This window comes from Chlorocebus sabaeus, chromosome 20 (assembly GCF_047675955.1).
Source record: "Chlorocebus sabaeus isolate Y175 chromosome 20, mChlSab1.0.hap1, whole genome shotgun sequence".
Classification (NCBI taxonomy): domain Eukaryota; kingdom Metazoa; phylum Chordata; class Mammalia; order Primates; family Cercopithecidae; genus Chlorocebus; species Chlorocebus sabaeus.
In genome coordinates, this window is record NC_132923.1 from 77,441,378 (window position 1) to 77,459,393 (window position 18,016).

The following is an 18,016-nucleotide window of genomic DNA, read 5'->3' on the forward strand; positions in this document are numbered from 1 at the left end:
AAAAACAGGTGTGATTTAACTGCACTGTAATCAATAAAATGGGATCAATGTTTCTCCTAGTTGCTGGGAAAAAATCAAACAGAACTGATTTTAGCAGGGTGCCTGGTACATACAGATCCACAATAAAAGGGATCCTCTACTATTGTTGGTATCTTCTCTTAGACTCTATGCACTCACCTCTTTCAGCCACAGAAGCTTCGGAGCCTGCATTTCCACAGACATCACCCCGCCGACATACTGGAGGACGCCGTGCTTGGTCTCGTTGATCCTATTGACCTGACTGACTGCTCGATGGTCCAGCCACATGATGACATTTCGATGGGAATCCTCTAACAGAAACGAGAGGGAGATGCAGACAGACACACATTCTCTTCCTTCTACTTCAAGGGAACAATTATGGATTCCCAAGACCAAAATGCTATGTACTTTCTATAATTTTATGTATCAAGAATGAGCCAAATGAAAGGACACCAGCTAGGCTGATGAATGCACTGTCCCCAGGCCTCGAATTTCCTGTCCAGTCATGTGTTCTCTGACCATAACCTTAGAATAAATATCTACATTAAAAGCAGAAAAAAAATCTACCAATTAATTATATTATCCAGTATTCTCTCGCAACTTCTTCTCTTCCTTTCTTATCCCTTCTGTTCTAGAAAAACTTTTCTGGGCATACATTCAGGAGAGGCATCTATGAAATAAGACTACGGCAATATTTTCCCTTTTTAAGATCTGTCTCCTTTAAATATGGATAAATACTTTGATGGTATAATACATCTAATAGCTACACAATGGCATTTAACTGCTTATATTCCCACTTTTTCTGGTCAGTTTAATTAAAATTAGTTCATTTAGGTGTTTTTTTCCCTCATTTGATTGGTTGGTTTGTTGGCATGGGAAGCTCATCGGTTTTGGAACTAGGCAGATCTAATGGGGAATGCTAGTTACAGATGAAGACACAGTTACAGACGAAGATATATAATTCAGAAAGTTATTAAACAAAAGATAATGCACATAAAGGATATGGCAAGTACTTCTCAGAAAGCAGGCCCTCAGGAGGAGTAAATCGTGAGGAAGAGAATTTAAAACCAGCTGGAAAAGGAGCACTGCCCCTCATATCCTGCCTTTACCACCCTGTAGTCCACACAGTAACTCCTTGTCTCTCTCCCTAGCCTCTGTTAATTCATCCTGTACCAATGGGCAAGCCAGAAATCCTTTCACAGCCCTCTGACGCCTCTGATGGCAAAATGTGCAGAACAGCAATGAATATACCTGGGAGATTATTAGGGCAAACAGAAAAGAAACCCAGCAGTTACCAAGCCAGATATTATATTTTCACACATTATTTTATTTAATGGCAAAGTAACTGCAGCACTACATATCTTGCTAAAACAAACAAACAAAAAAATCCAATGTAAGAAGATACCTAAATAAGGTCATGGGCATAACAAGGCAGGGGCTCAGTTGCTGGTTTGCCTAACTGGAAAGATCTCGCCTCCCACGAAAGTTCCACAAACCATAATACTAATACTTTGAAAATAATAAAGAGTACATGGGACCTCCCACAGGAATGTCAAAGAATTTTTTGTAAACAGAATTGTTCTACTATCTAACAGAAGTGCTCAAAGCTCTGGTTCTCAAACCTAGTTGCACATTAGCATTGCCTTGATAACTTTTAAAAATACTGATGTCCAGCTCCTATTCCAGAACCATCAATAAATCACGATGTGGATGTGTCACATGCATACACCTGCAGTGTGTGGGTGGGTGGGTGAGTGTTGAAAGGGACAATATCAGTATTGTTTCTTAAGTACTATATAGAACAAATCTACAGCTACTTTAAGGTAAAAATACCTGTTGCTAACCTTCTGCCTATAGTGAAGACAGACCAATCAGCTACTACTGCCTGTATATAAAGATGCTCTCAAAATGCAGTCAGAATAATACAGTGAAAATCGTACAGAATACTGCATTAGAATGAATAATTTATAATTTTCGTTTTAGATAAAAACTGAGAAGTTCATTTTTTTTTCAGCTCTCATGGAAAACCACAAGTAAATCAACTGAAAGTTAATTTAATCTTTTATTGAGCATCTACTACATGCCAAGCACAGTGTTGGATGCTAGGATATCAAGAAGAATGTGCCACAGTTCTGCCCTTAAGCAGCATATGTTTGCATGGAGAGAAAGTCTACATTGTGTGTTGACTGCCAGAACAAGAGTACCAGACATGGGAATGTGGAGGAGGAGCAAAGAGTAGGCTCTAGTTAGCTGAGCCTGGAGCTGCACAGAAAGCTTCCAAAAGGCAGGAAAGTGTTTATTTAATTCTGCAAATGACTAGCCACTGGCTACGCAGGTGAAGAAAGAGTGAGAAAGAGGTTCTACACAATAAGGCCGCATGGGAAACAGAACACAGACCCACAAAAATGTCGTCGTTTAAGAGAATTGGAGGTAAAGCAAAATTTGAGCTACCTCACTTTACCTAAGGGCAGATTATTATTCATCCATATATTCACTTAATTAATACCTTGCTAAAATACATGTTTATGTTCACAGAATGTGTTGCAGGCATACCTGAGGGGAAAAATTATTATGAATCAGCAAAGAAAATCTACACATTAGGTATCTGTTGCACAGAGGAGACGAGGTCATAACTCCCTCTCCCAGCCCCAATTATCACCCTTTGTTCCTCTCCCTCCCAAGAGCTCCTATGGCTGAGATGACACAATCAGGGTGAGGCTCTGCATTCGGTCAGTGGTGGGGTAGGAAGCATTCAGCAACTGTGCTGCTGTCCAGCGCAGGGGCTGTTCAGATCTTTTAAGGAAGAAGAGTCAAACAAGGAAAGGCAAACAATGAGACTCTTTTATCATACAGTAATGCTGTATTTTCTTAAACGATTGTACTTAATTTATTTGTTTGTAATTTTTTGGTTAACATCTAAAGATGGCAATATTTTGCTGGTCTTATGGGTTTGGTTTTAGGTTATCTGCATGATTAGGGTTATCTGGAATCTTCCTGACCCCACTCTCTGCTCCTCACAATTACTCCCATTAGCCAATCAAGAGTTGGTGGCTGCCTTGCAGGTAGCAGTCTCTAAAGAACCTTCAAACCACCTTTAAAATTCTAATTTCATTTTCTTGCACAGGATAATCCATTTCGGATAAAAGATCTAACCTTAATACAATCTGTTGAAAGGCAAGAAACTGATGGCACCTGCAGCTGGATGCATTTGATGAATGGGTACACTTTAACCTTTTAGGTGGAATAAAGTTATTTCAACACTTATAATTAGAGTGGGAACCTAGTTACCTTTTTAATAGAGGATTTGTTAACGGGAGGCCATTCTACCTACAATGAAAAAAATATATAGCATCTAAAGAGGGTACATATTTAAGCAAATTTAACAAGGAACTATCTTCTTCCACTTCAAGTGTTATGTTCCTAATATTTTAATTCTCTGTTAATCTGTGCCCAGTGATTCTCTACATACTAGACTTCCTGAGAGAACATTTTTAAAAGTCAACGCCCTAGCTCCACCTCAAGTCAAGTGAACACAAATCTTGAGGGTAGGGCTCAGGAATTGTCCATTTTTAAAAAGATCTCCAGTTGATATTAATGCACAGCCAGAGTAAAAATAAATAAAGAAACATGTATTTTAGATCAGATGATACAAAATCCTTGAAGCAGGACTCTTAGTATCTAAAGTCCCACCCAAGATCAGGCTCTCTAACATACCTCTTGTGCTTTATGGAACCAAGTTCCCTCTAACTCTGCCCCCAACGCCACCCGACTCGTGCCAATTGCTCTCCAAGCTTTTAACTTCTGGGACACAACTTCTGGCCTCCACACTCTGCCTCTGAATCTCACTATCAGCAGTAAGAGACATCTGATCTATGGCATCCCTAACAATCACCCGACCTTTACTTAAATAAAGCCCATAAAAGACACACTGACAGCCTCCCAAAACGGCCAGGTCTGTGGCTGGCCACATCTTGTAATTAGTGAATGCTTGCTGCTGCAGAGCTGAGGTTTGCTCTACCCATTTTTGGTCTCTGCTTTCTGAAATGGCTCAGAATGAGGCTGCCCTGTCCTGGGCCAGAACAGTGCCAACTGGGCCAATGAATAGCCACCAAGAACAAGAACCATCCTGATTCATCTTTGAAGCCCCAGCATTGCTAAGACAGGGCTTGGCACACAGGAGGTGTTAATAAATGTCACAAGAAGAGGGAAAAAAATGTGTGTGTGTGTGTGTGTGTGTGTGTGCGTGTGTGCAGAAAATGGTCATCATTACCACTGTGCTCTAATCATTCATCTATTTGCATCCATTTTCAGCACATAGTGATTATGATTATTTATAGTGATCACTTATAGTGAAAAGTGATGCAAATAGATGATCATTTATAGTCCTTATAATTATAATAATCACTATTTCATACATTAGGTCCATAGTAGTGACCAGAATATTCTCTTAAAAAATTCATCATCTGATGGAAGAAACTTTTCTGAGCATTTTAAGTATCAGTCTCTCACTAAATTCTCACAGCAAAGCTACTGATTCATTATTCAAATTCTTTCAGAGAAGAAAACTAAGAAACACAGTTAAGTGGCTTGCCCAAGGTGTCACAGCTCAGCAATGGCAGAGCTACAATCAGAGTCCCTGCCTAACGCTAATTCCACTGTGTACCAATGTACCCTACTACCTCATAGCCAACAGTTAAGAAAGATGCTGCTGCAACAGTGTCCAGAACCAAGCGTTCTCAAACAGAATCTAGCCCCAAATATGTTTGCAATGGCTATCTTGGCAACAGCCGACTGACAATGCCTAGCGCTGGCCCCTCCCTTCAGATGGAGCATGCAATTTCCAGTGCAAGGCAGCCTCCACTGCTCCCTAATGTCTTCTGCTCATTACAAGGTTAAATATCAGTTGAAATTTATCTTCACACATGTGCAGTGGTTTTTCTCAAGCGTGGCCTATTACTCATTTTACATTACCCATCTGACTAATGTATTAATTATTGCATTAATGTATTAGTAGACTTTTGGGTTTGTAACCCCAGCACTAGCATTATTGGCTAAACTTCCCCAAAAGGGACAACCTTATCTGCTGTGAAAAATCTCTGATGGTGGACCCAAGTGGCATTTTACGTTTGAAACAGCTCATTTCTGGACTCACAAGTGTCTGTTAGGACATCATTTAATGTGAATGTCTTTTGGTCTGGCTATTGAAAATAGAGAGGCCATCTGCTTCTAGCTTCTGTTTGTCACATGGTCCTGTCTACCATGTTCCATTTCCTTTCAAAGGACTTGGCTCATCCACTCAGATAAGCATGGAATAGGAATGTCGTATACAAAGAAACTGCAAGCACTGACACTCTCTTCCCAGAAAACATCAAAACCACCTGTGTGTTTCAAAGTTACTTACTCCTAGCTAACAATCTCATGTCCTTCCTTTACCATGTTCTGCACTGTGGCTCTTGAGTTTTATCAAGCCAAGTCCCCCTAATCCAGCCTCAACACCAACCCACTCATACCAACTGCTCTCCAAGCTCTTGACTTCTGCGACATGATCTGTGTCACTTCACTCTACCTCTAAATTTCACTATCAACAGCAAGAGACGCCTGCCCTCCTGTTCCACCTGGGCCCATTGGATTAATCAGGCAAGTCTCCACCACTGGGAAAAGGAAGAGACGTGGTCTTACCTTCATGATTGACCGGTAATGGGCGAAACTGCTTATCCAAAACAACCAGAGAACACGTGGCATCAAACCCAAGTCCTCGAATTTGGTTTAAATCAATCCCTTGTACAACTTTCTGTTTTAAAAACAAACAGAAACATAAATTACAATACCAGGGTCTCAAAAGATTGAAAACAGTTACAACTAGAAGGAAGGACAGAATAGAAAAAAAATCTTTACAACATAAAACAGATAACAGTATCACTATAATACCAAAAGATCCTATAAATAAGAAAAAAAGAACCAAACTAATTGGAAATTAAGGCCAGGCATGGCGGCTCACACCTGTAATCCCAGCACTTCGGGAGGCCAAAGTGAGCAGATCACAAAGTCAGAGTTCAAGACCAGCCTGGCCAACATGGTGAAAACCTGTCTCTACTAAAAATACAAAAATTAGCCAGGCATGGTGGTGTGTGCCTGTAATCCCAGCTACTTGGGAAGCTGAGGCAGAATTGCTCGAACCTGGGAGAGACAGAGGTTGCAGTGAGCCAAGATCACGCCATTGTACTCCAGCCTGGGCAACAAGAGCAAAACTCCATCTCAAAAAAAAATAAAATAAAATAAAAATAAAAATAATTGGAAATTAAGCAAAGGAATAAAAAGTCACTTCATAAAATAAAAAGAAATGGTCAAAGAGCATATGAGAAGATTCCCAACTCCAATTAGATAAGTACAAACAAAAAGATACCAAACTGTTCGCTTTTCATATTGGCAAAAATATGAAAGATTAATAGTACAGGCTGTTATTACTTATCTGAAATGCTTGTGATTAAAAGCATTTCAGATTTCAGAATTTTTCAGATTTTGGAATATTTATACATAACATAATGAGATATCTTGAGGATGAAATCCAAGTCTAAACACAAAATTCATTTATGTTTCATATATACCTTACACACATAGCCTGAAGGTAATTTTATACAATATGTTTAATAATTTTGTACATGAAACAAAGTTTATGTACACTGAATCATCAGAAAACAAATACGTTACTATCTTAGACATCCATGTGTGGCGTCAAAATGCCACTCAAAAAGTTTTGAATTATGGTGCATTTTAGTTTCACAGTAGGGTTGCTTAACCTATATATGGTAGTAGCAATATATGCAGAAGTGGACCTCCTTGGAAATTATTCTAACAATGTAATTATTGAGAACAAAGTTTGGAGAATAATTTGACATTTATTAAAATTAAAAATGCACGTATCTTATTAGCAAAAGTAAGTAAAGTTATATATAGAAGGCTAGCTTCAGCACTGCTCAGACTATATTTAAAAAGTGAAAAAACTATTTTTTATTAAATAAATTATGGCATGTTTGTAAAATGAAATACTATACAGATTTTTTTTTAAAAGAGGTAGAGAGGCAACTTCTGGGTGTGGTGGTGTGAAGAAGTCAAAAAATCCTCTTAGCAAGCTAAAACTAATAAACTAGACAAAATCATCAAAAACCACCATTTTGGGGTTATGGAAACTGGCCAAAGCCATGTGAAAAATTGAGAAGCTTTTTTTTAAAAAAAAAAAAAATCAAATTTGTGCTTAAAACATTCCTACAAAAAATCAAACTACTACAGGTCCAAATGCTTCACTGGAGAATTCTATCAAACATTTAAGGAAGAGATGGTACCAATCCTACACAAACTTGTCTAAAATACAGTGAAGAAGGGAAAACTTTCCAACAAGTATTACATAGCCAGTATTACCCTGATACCAAAGTCAAGCAAATATATAAGAAAAGGACACTACAGACTAATATTTATCATGAACATAGTAAAAATCCTTAACAAAATATTAACAAACCAAATCTTGCAGCATGTAAAACTTGCCTTTATATACCATGAACTATGTGGAGTCATCCCAGGAATGCAAGAGTGGTTTAATATCAATTAATGAATTAATGGAATATGCACATTAACAGAACAAACTACAAACACCAAATGATCATCTCAACAGATGTAGAAAAAAGAACCCCCATTCTCCAAACATAACACTCCATAAACCAGACATAGAAGAGAACTTACACAACCTGATAAGGAGCATCTACAAAACCCACAGTTAACATCGTACTTAATGGTAACATGAATGCTTTTCCCCATTGGAAATGAAGCAAGGATATTCACTTTCACTACTTCTATTCAACCTTATATTTGAGCTTCTAGCCATTGCAATAAAGCGAGAAAAGTAAATTAAAAGCATACAGATTAGAAAAGAAGTTAAAGTGTCTTTCTTTGCAGATGACGTGATCTCATATGCAGAAAATCCTAAAGAATCTACAAACTAAAAAAATTACTAGAACTAATAAGCAATTGTAGTAAGAGAACAGCATGCAAGACTAACATATAAATATCAACTGGATTTCTACTTAATAGCAACTAAGAGATCAAAAATAAAATTGAGAAAATAATCCCATTCACAATAGCATCAAAAAGTGAAATACTCAGTGTGATGCTAAATATGAGATATCAACTGGACTGGATTGAGGGATGCCTAGCTGGCTAGTGAAGCACTGTTTCTGGGTGTGTCAGGGTGTTTCCAGAGGAGATTGACATGTGGAGTCAGTGGACCAGGAGAGGAAGAGCCACCCTTAATGTGAGTGGCCACCATCTAATCAGTAATAGGTGTGATTAGAACAAAGCAGGTGGAACAAGGGGGATACTCAGATTGCTTAACTTCCTCCCTCTCTCCCTTTTGCAGTGAGGCACCTTTTCTCCTCCTGCCCTTAGACATCAGACTCCAGGTTCATCTTTCTTTGAACTCCAGGTCTTGCACTAGCAGCCTGCCTGGGGCTCTCAGGCCTTCACCCTCAGACTCACTCAGGACTGGACTGTTGGCTTCCCTGGTTTCAAGGGTTTTGGACTTGAACTGAATCACACTACTGGCATTCCCTAGCTTACAGATAACCTACTGTGGAACTTCATATTTTTAATCATGCGAGCCAATTCCCCCTAATAAACTTTGTTTCATATATATATGAATATATACATATATGTACATATACATATATATTTCCTACTGGCCTTGTCCCTCTGCAGAAACCTGACAAATACATTCAGGAATTAACATATCAAAAGAAGTTCAAGACCTATACTCTGACAACTACCAAACATTGCTATACAAAGCTAAAAATTGGAGAAATACGTCACACTCATATAATGGAAAATTCAACACTGTTAAAATGGTAATCTCTTCAAATTAGCCTACAAATTCTACACAACTCCTATTAAAATCCTAGCAGGTTTTCAAACACTGCATGTTCTCACTCATAAGTGGGAGATGAACAATGAAAATACATGGACACAGGGAGGGGAACATCACACACTGGGGCCTATCAAGGGTGCGGGGCAAGAGGAGGGAGAGCACTGGACAAATACCTAATGCACGTGGGGCTTAAAACCTAGATGTTGAGTTGATGGGTGCAACAAACCACCATGGCACATGTATACCTATGTAACAAACCTGCACGTTCTGCACATGCATCCCAAAACGTAAAGCGAAAAAAAAAACTAGCAGGTTTTATTTACTTATTTATCTACTTATTTGTAGAAACTGACAAGTTATTCCTAATATGCATATAGAAATGCAAAGGACATAGAAAAACCTATGCATTTTTGAAAAGAAACAACTTGGAAAACATATGCTACCTGACTTCAAAACTTACTATAAAACTACCATTCCTAAGTTAATGTGGTATTGGTATAAGGATAAATTTATAAATCAGTAGAACAGACATGTAAGAAGTAAACCCATTTATGGCAATTGGCTTTGGTCAGTGTGCCAATACAATTTAATGGGGGAAAGGACAGACTATTTGACAGTGATGCTAGAACTATATGCCTACATGCAAAAAAAGAACTTAGACTCTTACCTTACACCATACACAAAACTTAACTCAAAATGTATCACATCCCTAAATGTAAGAACTGAAATTATAAAATGTGTAGAAGAAAACAGGAGGACATTGTTGCAACCTTGGGTTAGATGAAGATTTTATAAAAAGCAAGATCCACGAAAGAAAAGATTTTGACTTCATCAAAATTTAAAAATCTTTTTCTTCAAAAGAAACAATCAGAAAACGAAAAGACAAGCTACAGACTGGAAGAAAATACCGGCAAACAATACATCTGATAATATACTTGCATATAAAATATATTTTAAAACTCAAATAATAAGAGGAAAAACAATCCAATGATAACATCGGCAAAAGATTTGGACACTTCACCAAAGAAAATTTACAAACGGCCAATATACACATAAAAAAGTGCTCAAATCATTAGTCACTAAGGAAATGCAAATTAAAACCACAATAAGATACCACTACACACTTAGAGAATTACTATAATCACAAAAACTGACAATACCAAGTGTTAGAGAATTGTGGAGAAAGTGGTGCCCTTATACATTGCTGATGGAAATGTAAAATACAGCCACATCTTACCACACAACCTGGTAACTTCAGTCCTAGGAATCTACCCAAGAAAAATAAAAACATATATCAACACAAAGAATTGTATGTGAATATTCATAGCAGCATTATTTATAATATTCCCAAGATGAAAACCAACCAAACATCCATCAGAGTTTAACCAACTGTTAAAAAGTATTGTATATCCATATAGCAGAATACTACTTAGCAAGAAAAAGGAACTACTGATGTATGTAACAACATGGAGGAATCTTAAAAACATTAAGCTAAGTGAAAAGAGCTGGATACAAAAGAAAGCATGCTGTATGATTCTATTTATATAACATTTCTAAAAAGTACACCTGTAAAAACAGAAAGGGCATCTGACTGGGGATTGGGGTTGACTGCAAACAGGCGTAAAGAAACTTTTGGAGTAATAAGTGCTCTAAAACTGGAGTAGGTGATGATTGCACCACTGTATAAATTTACAAAATAACATCAAGCTGTTAAATACTTTTAATAAATGAGTTGAGCTATAAAAGATAAAATGGAAAGATATCCATTATATGTTAATAAGGTTTTTAAAAAAAAGAATATGCAACAAATTGTTAATAGTGGTTGCCCCTGAGGGTGGAACTGCAGTAGGAGGATATAGATTTTACACTTGCTTGTATAATTTTTTTTTATTATTATTATACTTTAAGTTCTAGGGTACATGTGCATAATGTGCAGGTTTGTTACATATGTATACTTGTGCCATGTTGCTGTGCTGCACCCATCAACTCGTCAGCACCCATCAACTCGTCATTTACATCAGGTATAATTCCCAATGCAATCCCTCCCCCCTCCCCCATCCCCATGATAGGCCCCAGTGTGTGATATTCCCCTTTTCGAGTCCAAGTGATCTCATTGTTCAGTTCCCACCTATGAGTGAGAACATGCGGTGTTTGGTTTTCTGTTCTTGTGAGAGTTTGCTAAGAATGATGGTTTCCAGCTGCATCCATATCCCTAAAAAGGACATGAACTCATCCTTTTTTATGGCTGCATAGTATTCCATGGTGTATATGTGCCACATTTTCTTAATCCAGTCTGTCACTGATGGACATTTGGGTTGATTCCAAGTCCTTGCTATTGTGAATAGTGCCGCAATAAACATACGTGTGCATGTGTCTTTATAGCAACATGATTTATAATCCTTTGGGTATATACCCAGTAATGGGATGGCTGGGTCATACGGTACATACAGTTCTAGATCCTTGAGGAATCGTCATACTGTTTTCCATAATGGTTGAACTAGTTTACAATCCCACCAACAGTGTAAAAGTGTTCCTATTTCTCCAGATCCTCTCCAGCACCTGTTGTTTCCTGACTTTTCAATGATTGCCATTCTAACTGGTGTGAGATGGTATCTCATTGTGGTTTTGATTTGCATTTCTCTGATGGCCAGTGATGATGAGCATTTTTTCATGTGTCTGTTGGCTATATGTATGTCTTCTTTTGAGAAATGTCTGTTCATATTCTTTGCCCACTTTTTGATGGGGTTGTTTGTTTTTTTCTTGTAAATTTGTTTGAGTTCTTTATAGGTTCTGGATATTAGTCCTTTGTCAGATGAATAGACTGCAAAAATTTTCTCCCATTCTGTAGGTTGCCTGTTCACTCTGATGGTAGTTTCTTTTGCTGTGCAGAAGCTCTTTAGTTTAATTAGATCCCATTTGTCAATTTTGGCTTTTGCTGCTGTTGCTTTTGGTGTTTTAGACATGAAGTCTTTGCCCATGCCTATGTCCTGAATGGTACTACCTAGGTTTTCTTCTAGGGTTTTTATGGTATTAGGTCTAACATTTAAGTCTCTAATCCATCTTGAATTAATTTTCGTATAAGGTGTAAGGAAAGGATCCAGTTTCAGCTTTCAACTTATGGCTAGCCAATTTTCCCAGCACCATTTATTAAATAGGGAATCCTTTCCCCATTTCTTGTTTCTCTCAGGTTTGTCAAAGATGAGATGGCTGTAGATGTGTGGTATTATTTCTGAGGACTCTGTTCTGTTCCATTGGTCTATATCTCTGTTTTGGTACCAGTACCATGCTGTTTTGGTTACTGTAGCCTTGTAGTATAGTTTGAAGCCAGGTAGCGTGATGCCTCCAGCTTTGTTCTTTTGACTTAGGATTGTCTTGGCAATGCAGGCTCTTTTTTGGTTCCATATGAACTTTAAGGCAGTTTTTTCCAATTCTGTGAAGAAACTCATTGGTAGCTTGATGGGGATGGCATTGAATCTATAAATAACCTTAGGCAGTATGGCCATTTTCACGATATTGATTCTTCCTATCCATGAGCATGGTATGTTCTTCCACTTGTTTGCATCCTCTTTTATTTCACTGAGCAGTGGTTTGTAGTTCTCCTTGAAGAGGTCCTTTACATCCCTTGTAAGTTGGATTCCTAGGTATTTTATTCTCTTTGAAGCTATTGTGAATGGAAGTTCATTTATGATTTGGCTCTCTGTTTGTCTGTTACTGGTGTATAACAATGCTTGTGATTTTTGCACATTAATTTTGTATCCTGAGACTTTGCTGAAATTGCTGATCAGCTTAAGGAGATTTTGGGCTGAGACAATGGGGTTTTCTAAATATACAATCATGTCATCTGCAAACAGGGACAATTTGGCTTCTTCTTTTCCTAACTGAATACCCTTGATTTCTTTCTCTTGCCTAATTGCCCTAGCCAGAACTTCCAACACTATGTTGAATAGGAGTGGTGAGAGAGGGCATCCCTGTCTTGTGCCAGTTTTCAAAGAGAATTTTTCCAGTTTTTGCCCATTCAGTATGATATTGGCTGTGGGTTTGTCATAAATAGCTCTTATTATTTTGAGGTACCTTCCATCAATACTGAATTTATTGAGTGTTTTTAGCATGAAGGGCTGTTGAATTTTGTCAAAAGCCTTTTCTGCATCTATTGAGATAATCATGTGGTTCTTGTCTTTGGTTCTGTTTATATGCTGGATTACGTTTACTGATTTGCGAATGTTGAACCAGCCTTGCATCCCAGGGATGAAGCCCACTTGATCATGGTGGATAAGCTTTTTGATGTGCTGCTGAATCCGGTTTGCCAGTATTTTATTGAGGATTTTTGCATCGATGTTCATCAGGGATATTGGTCTAAAATTCTCTTTTTTTGTGTGTGTCTCTGCCAGGCTTTGGTATCAGGATGATGTTGGCCTCATAAAATGAGTTAGGGAGGATTCCCTCTTTTTCTATTGATTGGAATAGTTTCAGAAGGAATGGTACCAGCTCCTCCTTGTACCTCTGGTAGAATTCAGCTGTGAATCCATTTGGTCCTGGACTTTTTTTCATTGGTAGGCTATTAATTATTGCCTCAATTTCAGAGCCTGCTATTGGTCTATTCAGGGATTCAACTTCTTCCTGGTTTAGTCTTGGAAGACTGTAAGTGTCCAGGAAATTATCCATTTCTTCTAGATTTTCTAGTTTATTTGCGTAGAGCTGTTTATAGCATTTTCTGATGGTAGTTTGTATTTCTGTGGGGTCGGTGGTGATATCCCCTTTATCATTTTTTATAGCGTCTCTTTGATTCTTCTCTCTTTTCTTCTTTATTAATCTTGCTAGCGGTCTGTCAATTTTGTTGATCTTTTCAAAAAACCAACTCCTGGATTCATTGATTTTTTGGAGGGTTTTTTGTGTCACTATCTCCTTCAGTTCTGCTCTGATCTTAGTTATTTCTTGCCTTCTGCTAGCTTCTGAATGTGTTTGCTCTTGCTTCTCTAGTTCTTTTAATTGTGATGTTAGAGTGTCAATTTTAGATCTTTCCAGCTTTCTCTGGTGGACATTTAGTGCTATAAATTTCCCTCTACACACTGCTTTAAATGTGTCCCAGAGATTCTGGTATGTTGTATCTTTGTTCTCATTGGTTTCAAAGAACATCTTTATTTCTGCCTTCATTTCATTATGTACCCAGTAGTCATTCAGGAGCAGGTTACTCAGTTTCCATGTAGTTGAGTGGTTTTGATTGAGTTTCTTAGTCCTGAGTTCTAGTTTGATTGCACTGTGGTCTGAGAGTTTGTTATAATTTCTGTTCTTGTACATTTGCTGAGGAGTGCTTTACTTCCAATTATGTGGTCAATTTTGGAATAAGTGTGATGTGGTGCTGAGAAGAATATATATTCTGTTGATTTGGGGTGGAGAGTTCTATAGATGTCTATTAGGTCTGCTTGCTGCAGAGATGAGTTCAATTCCTGGATATCCTTGTTAGCTTTCTGTCTCGTTGATCTGTCTAATGTTGACAGTGGAGTGTTGAAGTCTCCCACTATTATTGTATGGGAGTCTAAGTCTCTTTGTAAGTCTCTAAGGACTTGCTTTATGAATCTGGGTGCTCCTGTATTGGGTGTGTATATATTTAGGATAGTTAGCTCTTCCTGATGACTTGATCCCTCTTCCATTATGTAATGGCCTTCTTTGTCTCTTTTGATCTTTCATGGTTTAAAGTCTGTTTTATCAGAGACTAGGATTGCAACCCCTGCTTTTTTTTGTTCTCCATTTACTTGGTAGATCTTCCTCCATCCCTTTATTTTGAGCCTATGTATGTCTCTGCATGTGAGATGGGTCTCTTGAATACAGCAGACTGATGGGTCTTGACTCTTTATCCAGTTTGCCAGTCTGTGTCTTTTAATTGGACCATTTAGTCCATTTACATTTAAGGTTAATATTGTTATGTGTGAACTTGATCCTGCCATTATGATATTAACTGGTTATTTTGTTCGTTAGTTGATGCAGTTATTTCCTAGCCTCGATGGTCTTTACATTTTGGCATGTTTTTGCAATGGCTGGTACCGGTTGTTCCTTTCCATGTTTAGTGCTTCCCTCAGGGTCTCTTGTAAGGCAGGCCTGGTGATGACAAAATCTCTAAGCATTTGCTTATCTGTAAAGGATTTTATTTCTCCTTCACTTATGAAACTTAGTTTGGCTGGATATGAAATTCTGGGTTGAAAATTCTTTTCTTTAAGAATGTTGAATATTGGCCCCCACTCTCTTCTGGCTTGGAGAGTTTCTGCTGAGAGATCTGCTGTTAGTCTGATGGGCTTCCCTTTGTGGGTAACCCGACCTTTCTCTCTGGCTGCCCTTAAGATTTTTTCCTTCATTTCAACTTTGGTGAATCTGGCAATTATGTGTCTTGGAGTTGCTCTTCTCGAGGAGTATCTTTGTGGCGTTCTCTGTATTTCCTGGATTTGAATGTTGGCCTGCCCTACTAGGTTGGGGAAGTTCTCCTGGATGATATCCTGAAGAGTGTTTTCCAACTTGGTTCCATTTTCCCCCTCACTTTCAGGCACCCCAATCAGACGTAGATTTGGTCTTTTTACATAATTCCATACTTCTTGCAGGCTTTGTTCATTTCTTTTTCTTCTTTATTCTTTTGGTTTCTCTTCTCGCTTCATTTCATTCATTTGATCCTCAATCGCTGATACTCTTTCTTCCAGTTGATCGAGTTGGTTACTGAAGCTTGTGCATTTGTCACCTATTTCTCATGTCTTCGTTTTCATCTCTGTCATTTCATTTATGACCTTCTCTGCATTAATTACTCTAGCTATCAATTCTTCCACTCTTTTTTCAAGATTTTTAGTTTCTTTGCACTGGGTACGTAATTCCTCCTTTAGCTCTGAGAAGTTTGATGGACTGAAGCCTTCTTCTCTCATCTCATCAAAGTCATTCTCCGTCAAGCTTTGATCTGTTGCTGGCGATGAGCTGCGCTCCTTTGCAGGGGGAGATGCGCTCTTATTTTTTGAATTTCCAGCTTTTCTGCCCTGCTTTTTCCTCATCTTTGTGGTTTTATCTGCCTCTGGTCTTTGATGATGGTGACGTACTGATGGGGTTTTGGTGTAGGTGTCCTTCCTGTTTGATAGTTTTCCTTCTACCAGTCAGGACCCTCAGCTGTAGGTCTGTTGGAGATTGCTTGAGGTCCACTCCAGACCCTGTTTGCCTGGGTATCAGCAGCAGAGGCTGCAGAAGATAGAATATTGCTGAACAGCGAGTGTACCTGTCTGATTCTTACTTTGGAAGCTTCCTCTCAGGGGTGTACTCCACCCTGTGAGGTGTGGGGTGTCAGACTGCCCCTAGTGGGGGATGTCTCCTAGTTAGGCTACTCAGGGGTCAGGGACCCACTTGAGCAGGCAGTCTGTCCCTTCTCAGATCTCAACCTCCGTGTTGGGAGATCCACTGCTGTCTTCAAAGCTGTCAGACAGAGTCATTTGCGTCTGCAGAGGTTTCTGCTGCTTTTTGTTGTTGTTGTTTAGCTGTGCCCTGTCCCCAGAGGTGGAGTCTACAAAGACAGGCAGGTTTCCTTGAGCTGCTGTGAGCTCCACCCAGTTCAAGCTTCCCAGCAGCTTTGTTTACCTACTTAAGCCTCAGCAATGGCGAGCGCCCCTCCCCCAGCCTCGCTGCTGCCTTGCCGGGGGATTGCAGACTGCTGTGCTAGCAATGAGGGAGGCTCCTTGGGCGTGGGACCCTCTCGGCCAGGTGTGGGATATAATCTCCTGGTGTGCCCGTTTGCTTAAAGCGCAGTATTGGGGTGGGAGTTATCCGATTTTCCAGGTGTTATGTGTCTCAGTTCCCCTGGCTAGGAAAAGGGGTTCCCTTCCCCCTTGCACTTCCCAAGGGAGGCGATGCCTCGCCCTGCTTCAGCTCTCGCTGGTCGGGCTGCAGCAGCTGACCACCACGGATTGTCCGGCACTCCCTAGTGAGATGAACCCAGTACCTCAGTTGAAAATGCAGAAATCACCGGTCTTCTGTGTCGCTCGCGCTGGGAGTTGGAGACTGGAGCTGTTCCTATTTGGCCATTTTGCTCCGCCCCCTCGCTTGTATAGTTTTTAAAGTTGTAGAGTAATAGATTTATCAATTAATTTTTTTTTATTTTTGTTTCTATGGTCTCCTTTATATAAAAAGTATGAGCGACCAGTTTCTATTAACTTAAAACATGACTACAACCTTTTAAATCCCATAAAAGTCAACTCGAAAATGTCCACCCTCATTTAGTGAAATTCACCTTAAAATATACAATTATTCAAACACCAAAAGCAATGGCAACAAAAGCCAAAACTGACAAATGGGATCCAATTAAACTAAAGAGCTTCTGTACAGCAAAAGAAACTACCATCAGAGTGAACAGGCAACCTATAGAATGGGAGAAAATTTTTGCAAACTACTCATCTGACAAAGGACTAATATCCAGAACCTACAAAGAACTCAAACAAATTTACAAGAAAAAAACAAACAACCCCATCAGAAAGTGGGCAAAGAATATGAACAGACACTTCTCAAAACAAGACATTTATACGGCCAACAGACACATGAAAAAATGCTCATCTTCACTTGCCGTTAGAGAAATACAAATCAAAACCACAATGAGATAGCATCTCACACCAGTTAGAATGGCAATCATTAAAAAGTCAGGAAACAACAGGTGCTGGAGAGGATGTAGAGAAACAGGAAAACTTTTACACTGTTGGTGGGATTGTAAACTAGTTCAACCATTGTGGAAAACAGTGTGGCGATTCCTGAAGGATCTAGAACTAGAAATACCATTTGAACCAGCCATCCTTACTGGGTATATACCCAAAGGATTATAAATCATGCTGCTATAACGACACATGCACACGTGTATTTATTGCAGCACAACTCACAATAGCAAAGACTTGTAATCAACCCAAATGTCCATCAGTGACAGACTGGATTAAGAAAATGTGGCAGTCTGCCCCCAAAGCCACTGATTTTTAATTACTATCCAGTGATTTCCAAGCCAAGTTGTAAGGACATTCCAGGCAGAAATAGCCATACCTGTAAATGCTATAGAAACATGAACCAGCAAGGCAAGAGAGGAGTTGCAAT

General features: G+C 38.9%; 1 protein-coding gene across 10 annotated transcripts in view; it reads right to left on the reverse strand.

Annotated features, from left to right (window-relative positions):
- Positions 1-18,016, reverse strand: part of FGGY (FGGY carbohydrate kinase domain containing) — a 445,568-nt gene that overhangs the window by 388,990 nt on the left and 38,562 nt on the right. For 9 of the 10 annotated variants that reach the window (XM_007978542.3, XM_073007252.1, XM_038000610.2 and 6 more), the window contains 2 exons: positions 5,698-5,809; positions 178-329 (listed from right to left, as the gene is read on the reverse strand). In XM_007978542.3, the coding sequence (XP_007976733.1) occupies positions 178-329; positions 5,698-5,809 (264 nt within the window). The remainder of the gene's footprint in view (positions 1-177; positions 330-5,697; positions 5,810-18,016) is intronic. The other variant, XM_073007253.1, reaches the window with a different exon arrangement.